This window comes from Amphiura filiformis, chromosome 5 (genome assembly GCF_039555335.1).
Source record: "Amphiura filiformis chromosome 5, Afil_fr2py, whole genome shotgun sequence".
Taxonomy (NCBI): Eukaryota; Metazoa; Echinodermata; class Ophiuroidea; order Amphilepidida; family Amphiuridae; genus Amphiura; species Amphiura filiformis.
The window spans coordinates 68,857,750-68,876,323 of record NC_092632.1 but is presented as its reverse complement, the minus strand read 5'-3'; the positions used below and the strand labels follow the sequence as shown (position 1 = coordinate 68,876,323).

General features: G+C 38.6%; 1 protein-coding gene across 1 annotated transcript; it reads left to right on the top strand.

Annotated features, from left to right (window-relative positions):
- Positions 1-688: 688 nt before the first annotated feature.
- LOC140153623 (copper chaperone for superoxide dismutase-like) lies at positions 689-18,176 on the top strand. Its single transcript, XM_072176415.1, has 8 exons — positions 689-873; positions 2,592-2,664; positions 3,116-3,247; positions 5,970-6,156; positions 10,087-10,147; positions 10,440-10,517; positions 11,333-11,436; positions 17,862-18,176. Exons 1-8 carry the CDS (start codon positions 853-855, stop codon positions 18,016-18,018), a joined length of 813 nt encoding a protein of 270 aa, XP_072032516.1. The 5' UTR covers positions 689-852; the 3' UTR covers positions 18,019-18,176.
- The last annotated feature ends 398 nt before the right edge of the window (positions 18,177-18,574 follow it).

Below are 18,574 nucleotides of genomic sequence, written 5' to 3'. Positions count from 1 at the left end.
ACAAACAAAATGTTAGTTTTTCCTGTCAGATATATCCCCTTTTATTTTTGAGCCGAACAACTACGGCAAAGCAAAGAAAATTGGAATTTACTACCAGCGCGTATGTCGCCAATACGTACCACTCCTTCGGTCATGTTATGGTACGACCCTTTGTTGTGTAGATCACCGTCCCATACGCCGTGTACGTACTGTGTGTTATGAACATCGTGTATGCGTTCGACTAATAATTCCATCGTAATAATAAGACGCCGGTTCCGGCGCTTTATTCAAAATCTCGGATTTTGACAAAACTACAGCACCCAGAGTCTTGGTTTTTGCAGGGTATATTGGTTTAATAAAGTACAATATAATCGTGTAAAAAAATGAATTTTAAAAAATCAGTGAGGGCGTCCTCAACAGCAAATGTTATAATATGGCTTTAATACAAACAATAGAGTTTGCTACTTGCTCGTAATTGAAAAAAAAAGAAGAAATCCCGACCGACCGACCGACCCAATTGTTAAAATTCATTTGAGGGCAAGCAAACAATTTTTTTCTTGGCATTTTTATAGGCCTACTCAAAACGCACTGCGTTGCTCTTGAAATCAGATTCATGTAACTAACAATTAGTGATATTATTTTCGGCTGGCAACTTTACAACCGCATTTTCTTTTTGTTAGAATGCAAATGTACTGAATTACGTATAAAATCAAACCGTGGATCAAACTGCATGAGTGACTGGGGGATGAGAGTATTATTTTTACCTTCGTCTCCATTCGCCCATCGACTTCGGCACCAACAGGCTCCAAGCACTACCAAATGACACCATTCCATTCCACTGTTTATGTTGTTGAATTTTGAACGAACAGCGTCATGGAAGAAACACCCAGTAAGGTTAGTTGTTTTTGGCGAGACTTACTGATTCTCATATATCATGTATATCCAGCTTTAAAGTTAGGTGCGAACATGGAACTGCATGCATCATCATCTATATAATAATACGCTATTCTCTGTAGATCTGTAGGTCTGTAGATCTGTTTGTCTGTCTGTCTGTGACTGCTAATGTGAGGCTGTTGTAGGTCGTACGGGGCCCAAACTTGGTGGGTGGGTGTAGTTCTGTCCTGGTAAGAAGAAGTTTATGTTCGTTAAAGGGGGTAACCTGATGGACATAGGAACGGCGTCCATGAGACTCAGCGAGTCTAGGGTAACCCGATTGGTTTTGGATATGGATTGTCTTTAAAATTAATAATATCAAATATCGCCTCCTTTATGCTGCTTTGTGAAAAAACGAGAGCATTTTCATCGTAAATGTGAATAAATAGCCAAATTTGCAATCCAATACCTTGGTATCGTGAATTGCATTCTGGGCAGGCAATGACGAATGCTGACATGCTGTACAATGCCCGGCCCGTATTGAACGGAAATTTTATTTTTTTTTCGCACCGTTTCAGAAAAAAGGAAACAAAATATATTTCCCTTGCAATATGTACATTTCAAATGAATATAAAAAAGTTTGGGTTAAAAAAGGGAGAGGAAAAAAACCAACATTCCTACTACCGGGTTTTGAACCGGGTACCTCTCGGGTAAAAACAAACGCGCTAGTCAATTGAGCTATTTGGCACACCACGGTAATTGTTGCCGTTTTCATAACTATATACGGCGCACCGTCTCCTCAGCAGTTAGTGTGGTTCGCTTTTTTCACAGAATGTGTATGACGCGAAACCAAAGTAGCTGTTGCGGTGACTGATATTTCGTTCATAATTCCTCCCAGAAATCCAAAGTATTTACCATTGTTTACAAACTGGTAACCTGTAAAAACCGATGTGATTCATGATTTCTCCGGAAATACATTGACTTGGAGCGTCAAATTTCAGGATAGTAATGAGAAAAATAGTATCTATTATGTGATACCAAAACCTCATCAACAATGAAAAAAATCGGGGATGATGCTGTCGATCGGGTTACGGACCTTTAAGTCATCTGACCCCGGGTCCCCCTCCCAGGGGTCATCTGAGGTCAAATTACTAAAAATTGTCGTGTGAGGCAGTCGTAGGTCTTACGGGGCCTAAACTCTGTGGGTGGGTGTAGTTCTGTCTTGGTAAGAAGAAGTTTATGTTCGTTAAGTTATCTGACCCGGGGCCCCCTCCCAGGGGTCATATGAGGTCAAATTACTAAAAACTGTTGTATGGGCATGAAACTTGGTAGGTACAGACAACATTTAGAGCCAAAATTTTGGAAGGTCATTTTGGGGTCATCTGAGGTCACCCACAGGTCATCTAAGGTCAAATTAGTAAAACTGTCGTATGGGCATGAAACTTGGTGGGTACAGTCAACATTTAGAGCCAAATTTTTGGAAGGTCATTTTGGGGTAACCAGAGGTCATCTGAGGTCAAATTAGGTAAAACTGTCATATGGGCATGAAACTTGGTGGGTACAGTCACCAACAGCCAAATAATCGCGCCCGACCGAGAACCGCCAAATATGGGTAACCGCCTAGTAAAACATATTTTACAAAGTTTCCAAAACATCGCAGGCATTGAACTAAAAATGCATTCAGCTGAATAAAATGAAAAGTCTGGAAATGTTTGCTTTCTCTTTTACCATGTTTACAGGTAGAGTTGGCAGTGCAGATGACATGTCAAAGCTGTGTGGATGCAGTCAAAAGTTCACTGGATGGAGTTCAAGGTGATTATAAATACACAATTAACCTTTTTTCTCAATTTGAAAGCTCATATTTGCTCCGCAGCCCTTGGATATGGCCATGATATCTGAATTTGGAAAGAACTTTAAGGCATAGTATAAGCATCAGAGTGTGTGTTGGAATCATAGTCCATTCTTATGTAAATGACCTCAAATTAACATCTTTTACCAAATTGCTAGACATGTGGTGTATATCGTATAACCCCAAGTTATGGCATGAGGATGGATAGATGGCTCCCTTGAGTGAAATCAGGGTTAGGGTTGTGGTGGGAACCACGGTTCTAAAGTTTTCATAAAATAGCTTTGCAGGGACTGGTAGCAGCAGTTATTTTAGTCATGCCTATGAAAGTATAACTTGCAAAATTCAGTTTTCTCATTCTTATTGATTTTCAGCATTATGATTGCATGTTAATTGGTTGTTTTTATACTTGCACAGGAATCAAGTCAGTGTCCATTAATCTAGCCCAGGAACAAGTGATAGTGGAAAGCACACTTCCAACAGCGGAAATCCAAGACTTGATTGAAGCTACCGGTAGAAGGGTAGTCATTAAAGGACAAGGCACAGCAAGTAAGTCTATTGTAAAAGGTCAAAGTTCATGCCTGTATTTTGCAGGCCGGTGCACATCTCTCTTTCGAGCCAGACTGCTCCATGGGGTCCACTACACCTCTCCCCCTGCACAATGAGCACCTGCAATCAAAGAAGAAAATAGTTGGCACACTTTGACAATATATTGGAACCCTTCATTGCTGCTCTGAGAGTTCAGTGAAATTAGTATAACCGTAGATTGGGGTGAATAGGGACGCAGGGGTGAATAGGGACAAAAATGAGAAAAGTTTTTGAAATCTCATTTTTTCACATTTGGTTAACACTTATTTTTTTTAATTTCCACATATTGAAAGAGCAATCAAACAGTGTTTAGAAAATGGTTCAGCAGATGTTAAAGAATAAATTTAGGATACAGGGTGTCCAAAATAAAATTATCTAAAAAAAGTTCTAAAAAATGGGGTGGTCAAAACTTTCCTGCTCCCATGGCCACAATTTTAGAAAATGAGCTGGAAATTCACCAGGACCTAGCCTGTTATGTCTTACAACTTTCTCTAAAAGATTATTTATTAATTCTGACAGGAATTTTATAACAATTTTTTTAATATTTTTCAGGTAAAAGTCACTTAATACGGGGTGAATAGGGACACCCATGCCACAACCACCCTTACCCCACCACACCCTACACTACCACCCTACCCTGCTCCACCCTAACCCCACTACCCTCATGAACCTACCCCACCACCTTAACCCTACCACCACCACCCTTAAATCACTATGCCACACCCTAACCCCACTAGCCTCATTAATCCTACCATCCCCACTGCCCTACCCCACTACCACACCACCCTACCCAGGCTACCACCCTCATCCACCCCTAATACTATCATGCCACTGCCAGAACTCACTACCCCACACCCTACCCCAGCACTCCACCATCCTACCCCACCCATCTACCCCACCACCCTATCCCCTACCCCACCACCCTATCCACTGCTCCACCACCACCATCCTATCCACTACCTCTACCACCATGATACCTTTTCTTATACCCCACCACCCTGATCCCACTACCCCAACACCCTACCTTACCCACCTACTTCCCTACCACCAGAACCCTACCCCAGCCATCCTTACCCCACCACACCCTACCCCTCCTCTTCTTGTACTGACGAGCCTGATCAACGTTGTCAAGAAATCAGATTTTAATCAGTTATGATGGTATGAATTACCTTGACATGTTTCTATTGTTTTTTAAAACTCACTTGGTGTCCCTTTTCCCTCCATGTGGGGGTAAAAATGCAAGTACACTCCTTCAAAGTTGTACTTTCCTTATCAAAACCAGTGCTGTCCCTATTGACCCCGAAGTCCGGGGTCAATAGGGACACCAAAATTTTATTAAAAAAATATATACCCCCCACATATATTCAATTTTTTATAATGGTGGATTAAAGGCATAATGGGTGGACATAATATCAGTGCCCTCAAAAGTTTGGCTCATGGGGCTACAGGAAAAAAACTACAATCTAGAGAGTGCCAAAACTGTCCCTATTCACCCCAATCTACGGAACTATGTTTAATGAGAAGGAACAAACCTTCCCCTTTCCCCTAGCTCCCCCATTTCCCCTCAACCAATGTTGGGGGGGACTGGAGAGCCCAATGTCAAAATTTCTTTCATCAACATTGAATTGGAGGAGAGGGGCAGCGATTTTCAGTTATTATGCCAGAGTGTGCCAACATTAATGCTCTGCGTGCTAGCCATGCACTTCAATGGAAAAAGTTCAAGTTTTGAAATATTTTCTCAAAATATCAAGATATCAAATATCAATATCTTAAGAACTACTGAATCAATACTAGGCTTGTTTGTACTCATTTTATTGCATTTTTCATGCTGATTCCAAATATGGTCATGAAAATTTACATTTCTGAAATTTTTGAATTTTCAAAAAAATTTTGAAACTTGTCATCTGCAGTCGAAACCCGCGTGAAGAGAGTTAATTTCTTTGATTGTGGGTGGAGAGAGACAAGAGAGGTTTCAAAAGAGCCTTGTCTAAGGTAGCTAAACAGATATAAATTGCCTTTTCAATAGATTTGAGAATCCTGTTGTGAATGCCCAACCACAAGTGCCCAAACATCCCCCTTGAGGCACTGACCAATTAAACTGTACCCCTTTGACATACAAGGCAACAGTAAACTGTGCAGAACATTTGTGCACAGATCCAGTCCACTCAGGCTAAAGTCATATTTTTCAAAATCGAGTTATTACCAGGTTTGTATGAAGTAAAAAAAAAAACCTTTCTATCTGGTGCAAACGCCATGTTTATAGCTAATCTGGTTGTATAACATTACAACATTACAACATACATAATCATAGTCTTAATACTATGATTAACTATAACCTTAAACCTATTTCTGACTATATCTCATCAGTTTTGTGTTTGCCAACATTAGTCTGAGTGTACTAAATCGGGTCAAAATGTGCCAGAAATTTCCCGAGCTGTGAATCTGAGTAAAAGGGGGCAATTATCAATTTGTGAACAATTAGCAAATTTGCTGACTTCTGTTTAGATACAGTGAACACGCTATACAAATTGACTTCTGTTTAGATACAGCGAACATACTATATAAATTGACTTCTGTTTAGATACAGTAAACATACTATACAAAATGACTTCTGTTTAGATACAGTGAACAGACTATACAAATAATTAACCAAGTTTCTTGATGGTATTCCATTCTATCACAGCCACATCTCATCTAGGTGCTGCAGTGGTTCAGCTGGAGCTGCCAGGCCCTGTAATGGGTGTGATACGAATGGTTCAAGCAACTCAAGATAGCTGTGTTATAGATGGTACTATTGATGGGCTTACTCCTCATGGTAAACATGGACTTAATATTCATGAATATGGTGATCTATCGCAAGCCTGTAATAGGTAAGGGGTCAGGGTGTAATTTCAATTAACCCCATGAGAACTACATGCCGATTGGACAAAGAGAAATTTTCATTATCAATTGCACCAATCAGCAACATTGTTAGAATAATTTCACCACACAAAAAAATTCGGATGAATTATTTGCAAAGCTTTATTCTGATTGGTGATTAAAGTGAAGATATCATGTAATTGACCAATCAGATGCAATGTTAGATAGGCAGGTAGTGCTCAGGGGGTTAACAACAATTTGTAGATAATGAACATATTGTTTCTGTAATATCTCTTTGAATAAGTTTATCAGGACTGCTAATAATTTCATCCCGAATTTCATACTTAACTAGAGCGATAACCGCACCATAGCTGAACCATGTGGCTTCGGCAGTATATTGTGGTAGGCCTATACCTACAATTGAAGCATTTTGAAAACTTGACCTTTGACCCCTTTATTGCCCTTAATGACCTTAAATGAATTTTTAAAATATTTGCAACATGTTTAGAATGTCATAAGAATCATTGCGTTTAAATTTCAGCTCAATCGGAGCATTTTGTAAAACTTGACCTTTGACCCTTTATGACCCCTCAATGACCTTGAATGATTCTTACAATGTTTTTAAAATGTTTAGCATGTCATAAGGATCATTGCATATAAATTTCAGCTCAATTGGAGCATTTTGAAAAACTTGACCTTTGACCCCTTAATGACCTTAAATGAATTTTACAATATTTGCAACATGTTTAGAATATCATAAGGATCATTGCGTTTAAATTTCAGCTCAATTGGAGCATTTTGAACAACTTGACCTTTGACCCCTTTATGACCCCTTAATGACCTTAAATGAATTTTACAATATTTGCAACATGTTTAGAATGTCATAAGGATCATTGCATTTAAATTTAAGCTCAATCGGAGCATTTTTGGTCAAAATGACCTTTTTTGACCCCTGTGACCACTGGATGACCTCTGACGTTTGGAAATATTTTTACTATATTCTTTATGTTTTCCTCTTTCATATGACACCACTCATGGGGTCATACCTTCGTGGCATTTAGAGATATATCCATTTCAGACCAAATGGTTAGTTAGGGACCTAGTAACATACACACATATAGGCTGATACCATTTCATGGTTCAGCAATAATTAAAGGGCTGTACAGTAATTATGAGTCCTGGGGAGGGTAAAATGGGGGGGGCAAGAGCATTGTGTGGCCAGCCAAGGGGAGGGGGGAAGCAATGTAATTTTTGGCAAGCTGGGGGTGCCTTTTTAAATAAAATGCAAAGCAGTATGGTAATGCTTAAATATGCAAATTTCCCTGCTCTTTGCGCTGACAATATCTAGACCATTAAGGTTTGTCAATTGGGATCCCAAAAATTTGGCATGTGCAAGGGGAGGGCAAAGTTGTTTTGGCAGGCCGAAGGGGGGTGGGGGGGGGGGAGAAATTTTTAGCAGGCTGGGGGGCAAGCATTTTGGCATGCCATTTGGAAATTTAACTTCGGGGTGGGGAGTGGGGACTCATAATTTATTGCACAGCACCTGAAAAAAATAATAAGTACGGGAATTAATTTACTCTCAGATTAGATGTATCATCTTGTGGAAGATTTCATCACTAATTTCACCACTGCAACTCCTCTGGAAATCCTACTCTCATCCCCAGAGTGCGCTGTTCCTTGAAGTACCTTGTCGTATATGTGACTTTTATAGTGCCTTCATTGCAGTTGATAACATATTATTCTCCGCTTTCAGATCTCTGATCCATAATTAACCAATTTAGTATTGCTGTATCATGTTTATTCAATGAACTGTGATGTTGGCCTCCCTGTACAGGAAACTGATACTCCAGGATTTTGTGAATAACAATGCTGTATTATTTTGCTATGGTTGGTGTGTGACCTCAAGGGATCACAAGTGACCTTTTTGGTAAATCCCATAATTCATTGCGGTTTAGACCTGAGATGTTGTTATTTGATGTCACTCCGACTTGCAATGCACAGTAACAATGTTCGCTATATGATGCGTGCATTGGCGTGACATTAAATGACGACATCTGGGGTCGAACTGCAAGGAATTATGGGATTTACCAGAAAGGTCAATTGAATGACAAAGTCAGTACTGACCATGTGACTGCTCTCATTGTTCATTTATTATAATTGGGCCATGGGGTTGGCATTTTCTTCGGAAGGGGGTCCCAAATATGTCGGGTGACCAGAGTCAATTTTTTATGACCCCCCTATCGCGGGCAAATTTTTTTTTTACGACCCCCCTTTCGCGGGTTGAAAAATTTTATGACCCCCCCTTCCAACTACACAGACTCAAGAAAAATTATTCATTGCCGGAACTAAGGCGCGGAGCGCGTCAAAACTTAAAAGTGAAGAAGGTGTGTGGAGCGCGTTTAAATTTTTATTGTAAGTGTAAAGAAGGCGCGCGGAGCGTGTAAAAATTTTGAGTCACCAGCCCTTAATAATTCTATAACCCCCCTATTAGGGTGATTCACAAAAAATGAAATTGGTATTTTTCAACGGGACACCCCCTCATTTTGTTCATTTTGGTAATAAAATCATACCTGCAAAATATGAAAAAATTCAAAAAAGTTTAGGGGTGCTACCGGTCAATGAACTTTTGTACACAAAGTCAATGGGATTTTTTGTCAAAAATTTCAAGCGCTTATTTCAGGGCCTAAAAAGTCTACCAGGCTTGCAAAACTGAAGTAAATGTTCAATGATATACCTAACTTTGTGAAAACATGGATTTTTACCAAATTAAAGTTCATAGTTGACTGTAATAATAAAAAATGTTTCAAAAGTGACAGAGGGAGTGTAGCTCAAGAAAAGAATACCCTGGGATATCCCCTGGAATCCCACCAGGCACCCCAAATTTATACCTTATTGAACTGAACTGTTGATAAAAAAAAGATTAAAATTCTTCACATATTAGTTTACCCCAATGGTGATACCAGCTTTTGAAATCTTATGTAATAGTAACTATCAAAATCCATACATCTGTATCAGGGGTGGTCATTATGGCCATACCTGATGAAGATTTGTATTGTTTGAATTGAATGACCACAGGAAGGATTAGATTCACCATGGTTGAAAAGAAATGTATATAAATTGGGGTCACAACATTGGATAGTGGCCAGTTCAAAACTACACCTTGTGCAAGGTACTTGTGACAAGAGCTAGAGTGGCTAAGACACATTTACTACTGGATTACACATTAAACATTACACTACACTTACATAAAATTACAAACCTACACACATTCAACACTTGAATAACATAATTTACAAAACAAAGCAAAAACAAACAAAGAAACAACAACAAAAAAGATTTTAAAAAAAAGAAAGAACTAGAGCCCCATAAACACAACTTTATATTAGCCAAGTACCATAATATTTTGGCTGTTCCAGCAACTGCCTTGCCCCAAATGTAACAGTTTTCACAAAAATGCAATTTTCTGGAAAGCGGGGTATCATTTTTACAATTTTCTTTAGCATTTATTTTAAGGACATTACTCACACTATGATCAAATATTTTTGGCACAATCAGGGAAAATTAACATGGCTTTTTTGTGTTGTAAAGAAAATGGCTCATAAATCCCATTGACTTTGTGTACAAAAGTTCATTGACCGGTAGCACCCCCTAAACTTTTTTTTTTTTTTTTCATATTTTGCAGGTATGATTTTATTACCAAAATGAACAAAATGAGGGGGTGTCCCGTTGAAAAATACCAATTTCATTTATTGTGAATCACCCTACCCCCTATTTTGGGTGTTAAAAAAATTATAACCCCCCTATTTTGGGTCTGAAAATTCTATGACCCCCTGTATTTTTGGGACCCCCCCTTCCGAAGAAAATGCCAGCCCCCTAACGATAAATTATTTGTGCGACTCGAGTGAAACTCATTCATTGTTGTTGATCTTGTAATATTTCAGCTGTGGTGATCATTACAATCCTATGAGTGCCAGACATGGAGGACCACTTGATGCAGAAAGGGTAAGCAGTAACAAGAAATAAACAGCCACAATGGGCTATTCCAGTTGAAATCCATACACCCCCTATGGAAGACATGACCTTAATCTCCCACACAGGGGGTGTAGATTTCAAATGGGGTTATGTGAATGCTCGCATATATTCGCATAATCATGTGCCAGTCACTCATTACATAATTCACAACTAGCATAAGTGTTGCACCCCACTATAATTTTGCTAGTATTATAAGCCAAAGAAACTTTAGTAATGTGCAATTTACAAAGACTTCATTAATTGCTTGTTTTTAAATTTCCAGCATGCTGGTGATCTAGGTAATGTAACAGCTGAGGCTAATGGCAGAGCCAGATTCCGGATAGTGGACAACAGAATAAAGGTAAGACTTGCAAATGATACAAAGTTTTAGCTGTAACACTCTTCTTGCAAGATTACAACAGTACCTTTGCTTAATTGTGACTCGGCAGCACATATGAGCCATAAATTCCCTAAATTGTATTCTGAGTTACGGTGTAAAATGTGTACGAAGGTCGTATTCATCGGTAACTTAAGCTGGCCCGACATCGATCTCATTTTGATAGTGAAACACTAATCAATTATCCTATTGTTGAAGTGGATAATAAGCTTCTACCTTAGATGGCTATAGAACTTTTAATAGCTCTAGTCTTTGTTTGCTTTTGCTAAATCCTGTTCAAGTGGTGGGTTACCAGGCATTGTATTTTGTATAGGTATGCATAACCAACAATTAACAATGAGAGAACTTTCTTAAACCTCGTTGACTTGGGGATGATTTGAAATGACCGCCAATTATGACTGTTTGATATTTATTGCCAGCAATGTGGAAAAAGAGACACACGTAGAAACAAAAAAAGCTATAATTTTGTTGAAGGAACAAAGTTTAACAAACCATAACCCCGCTTCTGGATATCGTTTGAAGTCAAATGATATACCATTTTTAAGTTTATGATGTTTATTTTTTAAACACGAAATAAAACAAAATTGACCGGGGGAGGAATTTACGGCTCATTCGCCGTGAACGGTCACAATTATTATTCTAGTAAATTATGGAGTCTTTACACTAGTCTAAATCATGACTGTCTTACACCAAGGATACACCAACTCTACAACAGTTAAACCAGTTTTCATTTGCTCCACTACTAATGATGATGTTACCATGGATTTGAACCCCCGCAGGTATGGGATGTGATTGGTAGATCCATGGTGGTACACAGTAGAGAAGATGATCTGGGGAAAGGCAATATGCAAACATCTGCCGTAGATGGTAACAGTGGACCAGGGTGAGTAATCAATATCATTACTGGATTCAAATGACATTTAATATCGGAATAATTCTGGTATACCTTGCACACAAGTATAGCCTAATATAATCGTAACCCTAACCCGAACAAATAGGGTGCGCAGGGTAAACCAGAATTGTATTGAAAACACAGGGTGCGCAGAGTAAACCAGAATTGTACCAAAAATTTCACAAATTATAATGAGAAAAATATCATGAACACTTGTATTTTGATTTCAATATAAACCATTTTATTGCTTCCAACCCCTGATGATTTTTAATATCGGAATAATTCTGGTATACCCTGCACACAAGTATAGCACTAACCCCAACCCTAACCCTAACAAATAGGGTACGCAGGGTAAACCAGAATTGTATTGAAAACAGAGGAGAAAAAAAAAATAATGAGAAAAATATCATGAACAAAAGTGTATTTTGATTTCAATATAAACCATTTTATTGCTTCCAAGCACTGAGGATTTATTCAATCTTATTTTAACTACTGTACCATTTTTATTGGCCAGAAGTCCAGGGGCTGCCTTCATTAACAACTCATTTTGGTGCCACTCATGATCTGAAACATAGCCTTGGGTGTGTATGCTCCCTCCGTACCTGGACCCCAGGATATGCCCATTATGTCTGATTTTACAAAAACCTATAAGGCATAGTAGGTGAAAGTTGTTCGGTATTCCATTGCTAAGCAGTGCCAAGGTCTTTGATGATCCCTGAGAAGTGAAATTTTTGGAAAGATGAAGTTTGTTCAGCTTGCTTCAGAACACTGCTGGAGTACTACCAAGTAATAGCAGATTTATCTGAAGGGTAACCCTGTATAAATATGGTTTTAATAAATAAATAAATAAGATATTGGCTTACAAACTGTATATCAAAATATCTTGGTACCCTTAAGGGATCTAAAATGAGCGTTTATTGCGTTTCGACAGTATTTTTTGTGGGACATGAGAGCACCTCAGACCTATCGAATTGCACTCTGAATCTGAAGCATGTCTTTCTGATATCAAATAATTTTCATTTTTGAAAATCACAATATAATACAAATTTTATGACAAATTATAAAAATTTGATATTTTTCAAATTTTGATATATAACAGTCCTCGAAGTAAATTATATAAATCTAATGATATATTCTTAAAGTGTATGTAGCAGGGAGGAAAAGCCGACGGTCAATTGAAAATTTTGACCTTTCATATTGAAGATATGGATTTTTTTCCCAAAAAGACCTAATTTTTTTGGTGTTTATGGAAAAAAAATCCATATCTTCAATATACTGAAAGGTCAAAATTTTCAATTGATCGTCGGCTTTTCATCCCACCTACATATTAAGTATAAATCATCAGATTTATAAAGTTTACTTCAAGTACTGTTAAATATCAAAAATATCAATTTTAATGATTTGCCATAAAATGTGTACTAAATTGCGAATTTCAAAAAATCAAAATTATTTGATATCAGAATGGCATTCTTCGTATTCAGAATGCAATTCGATATGTCTCATGTGCTCTAATGTCCCAAAATAAATACTGCCCAAACGTTCATACCCCAGCCCTTAACTTTGTGGTTTTTTTAATGAACATTTTAATGAACTTATGTACAAGATTCATAGTTAAACTTTTTATTATACTAAATAAAAGAGGACAATTGAAGTGGATAGAATGTTGCATACAGTCTTGTTCACAATCACTGCAAACTAATGGGTACCAAACATTTTGATACACACAGTTGGTACACATGATTATACTCCAACCTCCTTGTGATAAGTGACTAGCAAGTATGGGGTTGGTTTTTGGCTCCAAGCTTGCTTGACGAGCCATCGTGATTGCGCTAAGTGGACATTGTATTTTGTTTCATTTTTCGGCCACTTCCGATGGTGCTTTTTATGCTAAGGTTATTTCTGTGTGCGATATGTGCTTTTAAAATTGAGTTCTGACTTTCTATAAGTTATTTTTCAATCGATTGCACTCCATATTGGGTTGAAATGAGATGGGGAAAGTAGTTATTTTATGAAAGAAAAGTCCGAAATCGTCATGAGAAACGAGCAATTTCAATCCCTTTGCTTGGTTCCCTGTGTGTGCTAGAGATTATTTTGATCTGTATAATTTAAGTTGCGAGAAGATGACGGAAATAGACGGATTGCACTATTTTTCTTTGGCAAGTCAAGTGCACCTGTTATCAAAACACAGACCGAAAGTCATGCAAGCTCTTCGTATTTCATCACGCTCTTTGTAGATTCAATTGTTAGAAACAGTCAATTAAACCATATTGTGGACATGATTCTGAGGAGAAATTATATTTTCAATTTGATTTACCCCTCTTCGCAAAATTGAAAATTTTTCGTATTTTTCCATAGCAAAAACAGTCTAAATAAATGATGTTCCACTTTGCCCAACAATTTTATACTTCAGAATATCAAAGATTAATATGTTTTCTCCTGAAAAACAACATAGTTTTTAGGCCAAGCCTTCTTAAGAAATTTGTTTATTTGATCGATGTTACATCGACTGTGCCGACCAATCTCGCCATTTTTGACTGTTTATTTTGGTTTCACCACATTGAGGTCATGACCTTACGGCGCATTGATTGATCATGTTGATTCTGATTGGACGGTCCCAAGGTCATCACAGTTAAGAATGAATAATTCATAAGGGGGGGTGGCAGAAATAGAAAAGTTGAAATAAATGTACATAATTATTGAATTCAAATGTGACTGAAATTAGTGGTTTCAGAAATCATTGATCATGTTGATTGAAAGTTGCAAAGTTTAATGTTTTACTCTAGGCTGTGCAATATTAATCATGAGCCAAGTTTTTGAGAGAAATCAAAAGGAATGTCAAGCAATCAATGACAGCCAGGGGGTGGATGGGGAGGGGAAATCACTTTAAAAAAATATTCCCCAATATCAGAAAAAGTTACCAAAAAAAATAATAATTTGACCCGATTGCTTTCGGAAATTAGCGGTAACAACTGTCGTAAGCGCATGAAACTGGGGTGGGTACAGTCAACATTTGGAGTCAAATTTTGGAAGGCCAATTCAGGGGTCACCAGGGGTCATCTGAGGTCAAATTAGTAAAAACTGTCGTAAGGACATGAAACTTGGTGGGTACAATCAACATTTATAGCCAATTTTTGTGAAGGTCATTTCAGGGTCACCAGAGGTCATCTGAGGTCAAATTTGTAAAAACTGCCGGATGGACATGAAATTTGGTGGATACAGTCAACATTTGGAGTCAAATATTTGGAAGGTCATTTCAGGGTCACCAGGGGTCATCTGAGGTCAAAATAATAAAAACTGACGGATGGGCATGAAACTTGGTAGCTACAGTCAACATTTGGAGTCAAATTTTTGGAAGGTTATTTCAGGGTCACCAGGGGTCGTCATCTGAGGTCAAATTAGTAAAAACTGTCGTATGGGCATGAAACTTGGTGGGTGCAGTCAACATTTAATGCCAAATTTTGGGAAGCTCATTTCGGGGTCACTAGGGGGCATTTGAGGTCAAATTAGTAAAAACTGTCGTCTGGGCATGAAACTTGGTGGGTGCAGTCAACATTTAAAGCCAAATTTTGGGAAGGTCATTTCAAGGTCACTGGGGGTCATTTGAGGTCAAATTAGTAAAAACTGTTGTATGGGCATGAAACTTGGTGGGTGCAGTCAACATTTAGAGCCAAATTTTGGGAAGGTCATTTCGAGGTCACCAGGGGTCATGTGAGGTCAAATTAGTAAAAACTGTTGTATGGGCATGAAACTTGGTGGGTGCAGTCAACATTTAGAGCCAAATTTTGGGAAGGTCATTTCGGGGTCACCCGGGGTCATCTGAGGTCAAATTAGTAAAAACTGTTGTATGGGCATGAAACTTGGTGGGTGCAGTCAACATTTAGAGCCAAATTTTGGGAAGGTCATGTCGGGGTCACCAAGGGTCATTTGAGGTCAAATTAGTAAAACTGTCGTATGGGCATGAAACTTGGTGGGTGCAGTCAACATTTAGAGCCAAATTTTGGGAAGGTCATTTCGGGGTCACTGGGGGTCATTTGAGGTCAAATTAGTAAAAACTGTTGTATGGGCATGAAACTTGGTGGGTGCAGTCAACATTTAGAGCCAAATTTTGGGAAGGTCATTTCGGGGTCACCAAGGGTCATTTGAGGTCAAATTAGTAAAAACTGTCGTATGGGCATGAAACTTGGTGGGTGCAGTCAACATTTAAGGCCAAATTTTACGAAGGTCATTTCGGGGTCACCAGGGGTCATTTGAGGTCAAATTAGTAAAAACTATTGTATAGGCATGAAACTTGGTGGGTGCAGTCAACATTTAGAGCCAAATTTTGGGAAGGTCATTTCGAGGTCACCAGGGGTCATGTGAGGTCAAAATAGTAAATACTGTCATATGGGCATGAAACTTGGTGGATGCAGTCAACATTTAGAGCCAAATTTTAAGAAGGTCATTTCAGGGTCACCAGGGGTCGTTTGTGGTCAAATTAGTAAAAACTGTCGTATGGGCATGAAACTTGGTGGGTGCAGTCAACATTTAGAGTCAATTTTTGGAAGTTCATTTCAGGGTCACCATGGGTCATCTGAGGTCAAATTAGTAACAATTGTGTCGTATGGGCATGAAACTTTGGGTACAGTCAACATTTGGAGTCAAATTATTAAAAGGTCATTTTGGGGTCATCTGAGGTCTAATTCGTAAAAACTCATATGGGTATGAAACTTGGTGGGTACTGTCAACATTTAGAGTCTAATTTTTAGAAGGTCATTTTGGGGTCACTAGGGGTCATTTGAGGTCAAATTAGTAAAACTGTCGGATGAGCATGAAACTTGGTGGGTGCAGTCAACATTTAGAGCCAAATTTTACGAAGGTCATTTCGGAGTCACTGGGGGTCATTTGAGGTCAAATTAGTAAAAACTTGTATAGGCATGAAACTTGGTGGGTGCAGTCAACATTTAGAGCCAAATTTTGGGAAGGTCATTTCGAGGTCACCAGGGGTCATGTGAGGTCAAAATAGTAAAACTGTCGTATGGGCATGAAACTTGGTGGGTGCAGTCAACATTTAGAGCCAAATTTTAAGAAGGTCATTTCAGGGTCACCAGGGCTCATTTGTGGTCAAATTAGTAAAAACTGTCGTATGGGCATGAAACTTGGCGGGTGCAGTCAACATTTAGAGTCAATTTTTGGAAGTTCATTTCAGGGTCACCATGGGTCATCTGAGGTCAAATTAGTAACAATTGTGTCAGTATGGGCATGAAACTTTGTGGGTACAGTCAACATTTGGAGTCAAATTATTAAAAGGTCATTTTGGGGTCATCTGAGGTCTAATTCGTAAAAACTCATATGGGTATGAAACTTGGTGGGTACATGTACAGTCAACATTTAGAGTCAAATTTTTAGAAGGTCATTTTGGGGTCACTAGGGGTCATTTGAGGTCAAATTAGTAAAAACTGTCGGATGAGCATGAAACTTGGTGGGTACAGTCAACATTTGGAGTCAAACTTTTTGGAGGTCATTTTGGGTCACCAGGGGTCATCTGAGGTCAACTTAGTGAAAACTGTCGGATGGGCATGAATCTTGGGTACAGTCGTCATTTAGAGCCCAATTTTGGGAAGGTCATTTCAGGGTCACCTGAGGTCATCCAGGGGTCATTTAAAGTCAAATTAGTAAAAACTGTTATATGAGCATGAAACATGGTAGGTAGGGCTTACAGTCAACATTTAGAGCCAAAATTTTGGAAGGTCATTGCAGGGTCACCATGGGTCATCTGAGGTCAATTTAGTAACAGCTGTCACATGGGCATGAAACTTTGTGGGTACAGTCAACATTTGGAGTCAAATTTGTGGAGGGTCATTTCGGGTCACCAGGGGTCATCTGAGGTCAAATTAGTAAAAACGTTTGGACGGACATAAAACTTGGTGGATGCAGTCAACATTTGCAGTCACATTTTTGGAAGGTCATTTTGGGGTCACCAGGGGTTATCTGAGGTCAAATGAGTAAAACTGTTGGATAGGCATGAAACCTGGTGGGTACAGTCACTATTTAGAGCCAAAGTTTTGGAAGGCCATTTCAGGGTCACCTGGGGTCAACTGAGATCAAATTAGTATAAACAGACAACACTATTCTTGACATTGTCCTATTTATTTTGATCAGTTTAGGTCCATTTGGACCCATTTCTATCCAATTCCACCCGATTCGATTCATGTCGCCAAATAGTAATTCCCTAAATTGATTGATGTATTCTTATATGCTCTGCAAATGAGATGTACCCATTGAATGTGATCTGTCACATTGCACAATCGACTCCAAGAACAATTATTTTCACTGTTACGAAAAAGCGCAGAGCCACAGCGCCATTGGTGCTCTTGTTATTCCAGATATTAATTCTTAATCACTGATATTTTTTAAATTTATGTTTTTACACATGACAGCATTGCATGCGGAATAATAGCCAGGGCATCCGGTCTATTCGAGAATGAGAAAAAGATTTGCCAGTGCGATGGAGTAAGTCTTTGGAATGAGCGAGATGTGCCTTCAGCCGGACCTAGTAGGAGTCAGTATGCACAGCCGCAACAGAGTCAGTTGTGATGGCAGCCATTAATGCATGGAAGGCTACACTAAAATGAGACTTTACGGTACAGCTTTGTCTAACTGGCAGGAAGAGAACCTAATGTGTTCTTTGATAAGCCAAATTATGTTCAATTGTGATGGAAACTCATCTCATTTATTCTATATCATGTAATAATTTTGAAGGGATCAGAGGAACAAAGGATTATGACTGAATGAATAGTCTCATTTGAGATGCTAAAATCCATTCTTAAATCTTACCATATACTTTTAAAAATGCTATTCCTCAGCAACCCTGGTACCACTGAATGTATGTATGAAAGTTGTGTTACTGAATTCTAAAAATCATCAGTTGAATGCTAAAAGTCGTAAGTGACATTTTCATGAGTTTTCAAGGATTCTTAGAAAGTGGGTAAGTCTGTCAGGTAAATCTCCACATCTTCAAGCATGGAGCTTAATTAGTTAATGGATATACTTCTGCTGAAAATCAAGGGATGTAGGTTATGTGTGGCAGATGTATGTGCAAGACCTCATGTGAAACCTGATTCATGCAAGATGTATGCCAACTTAAATTTCC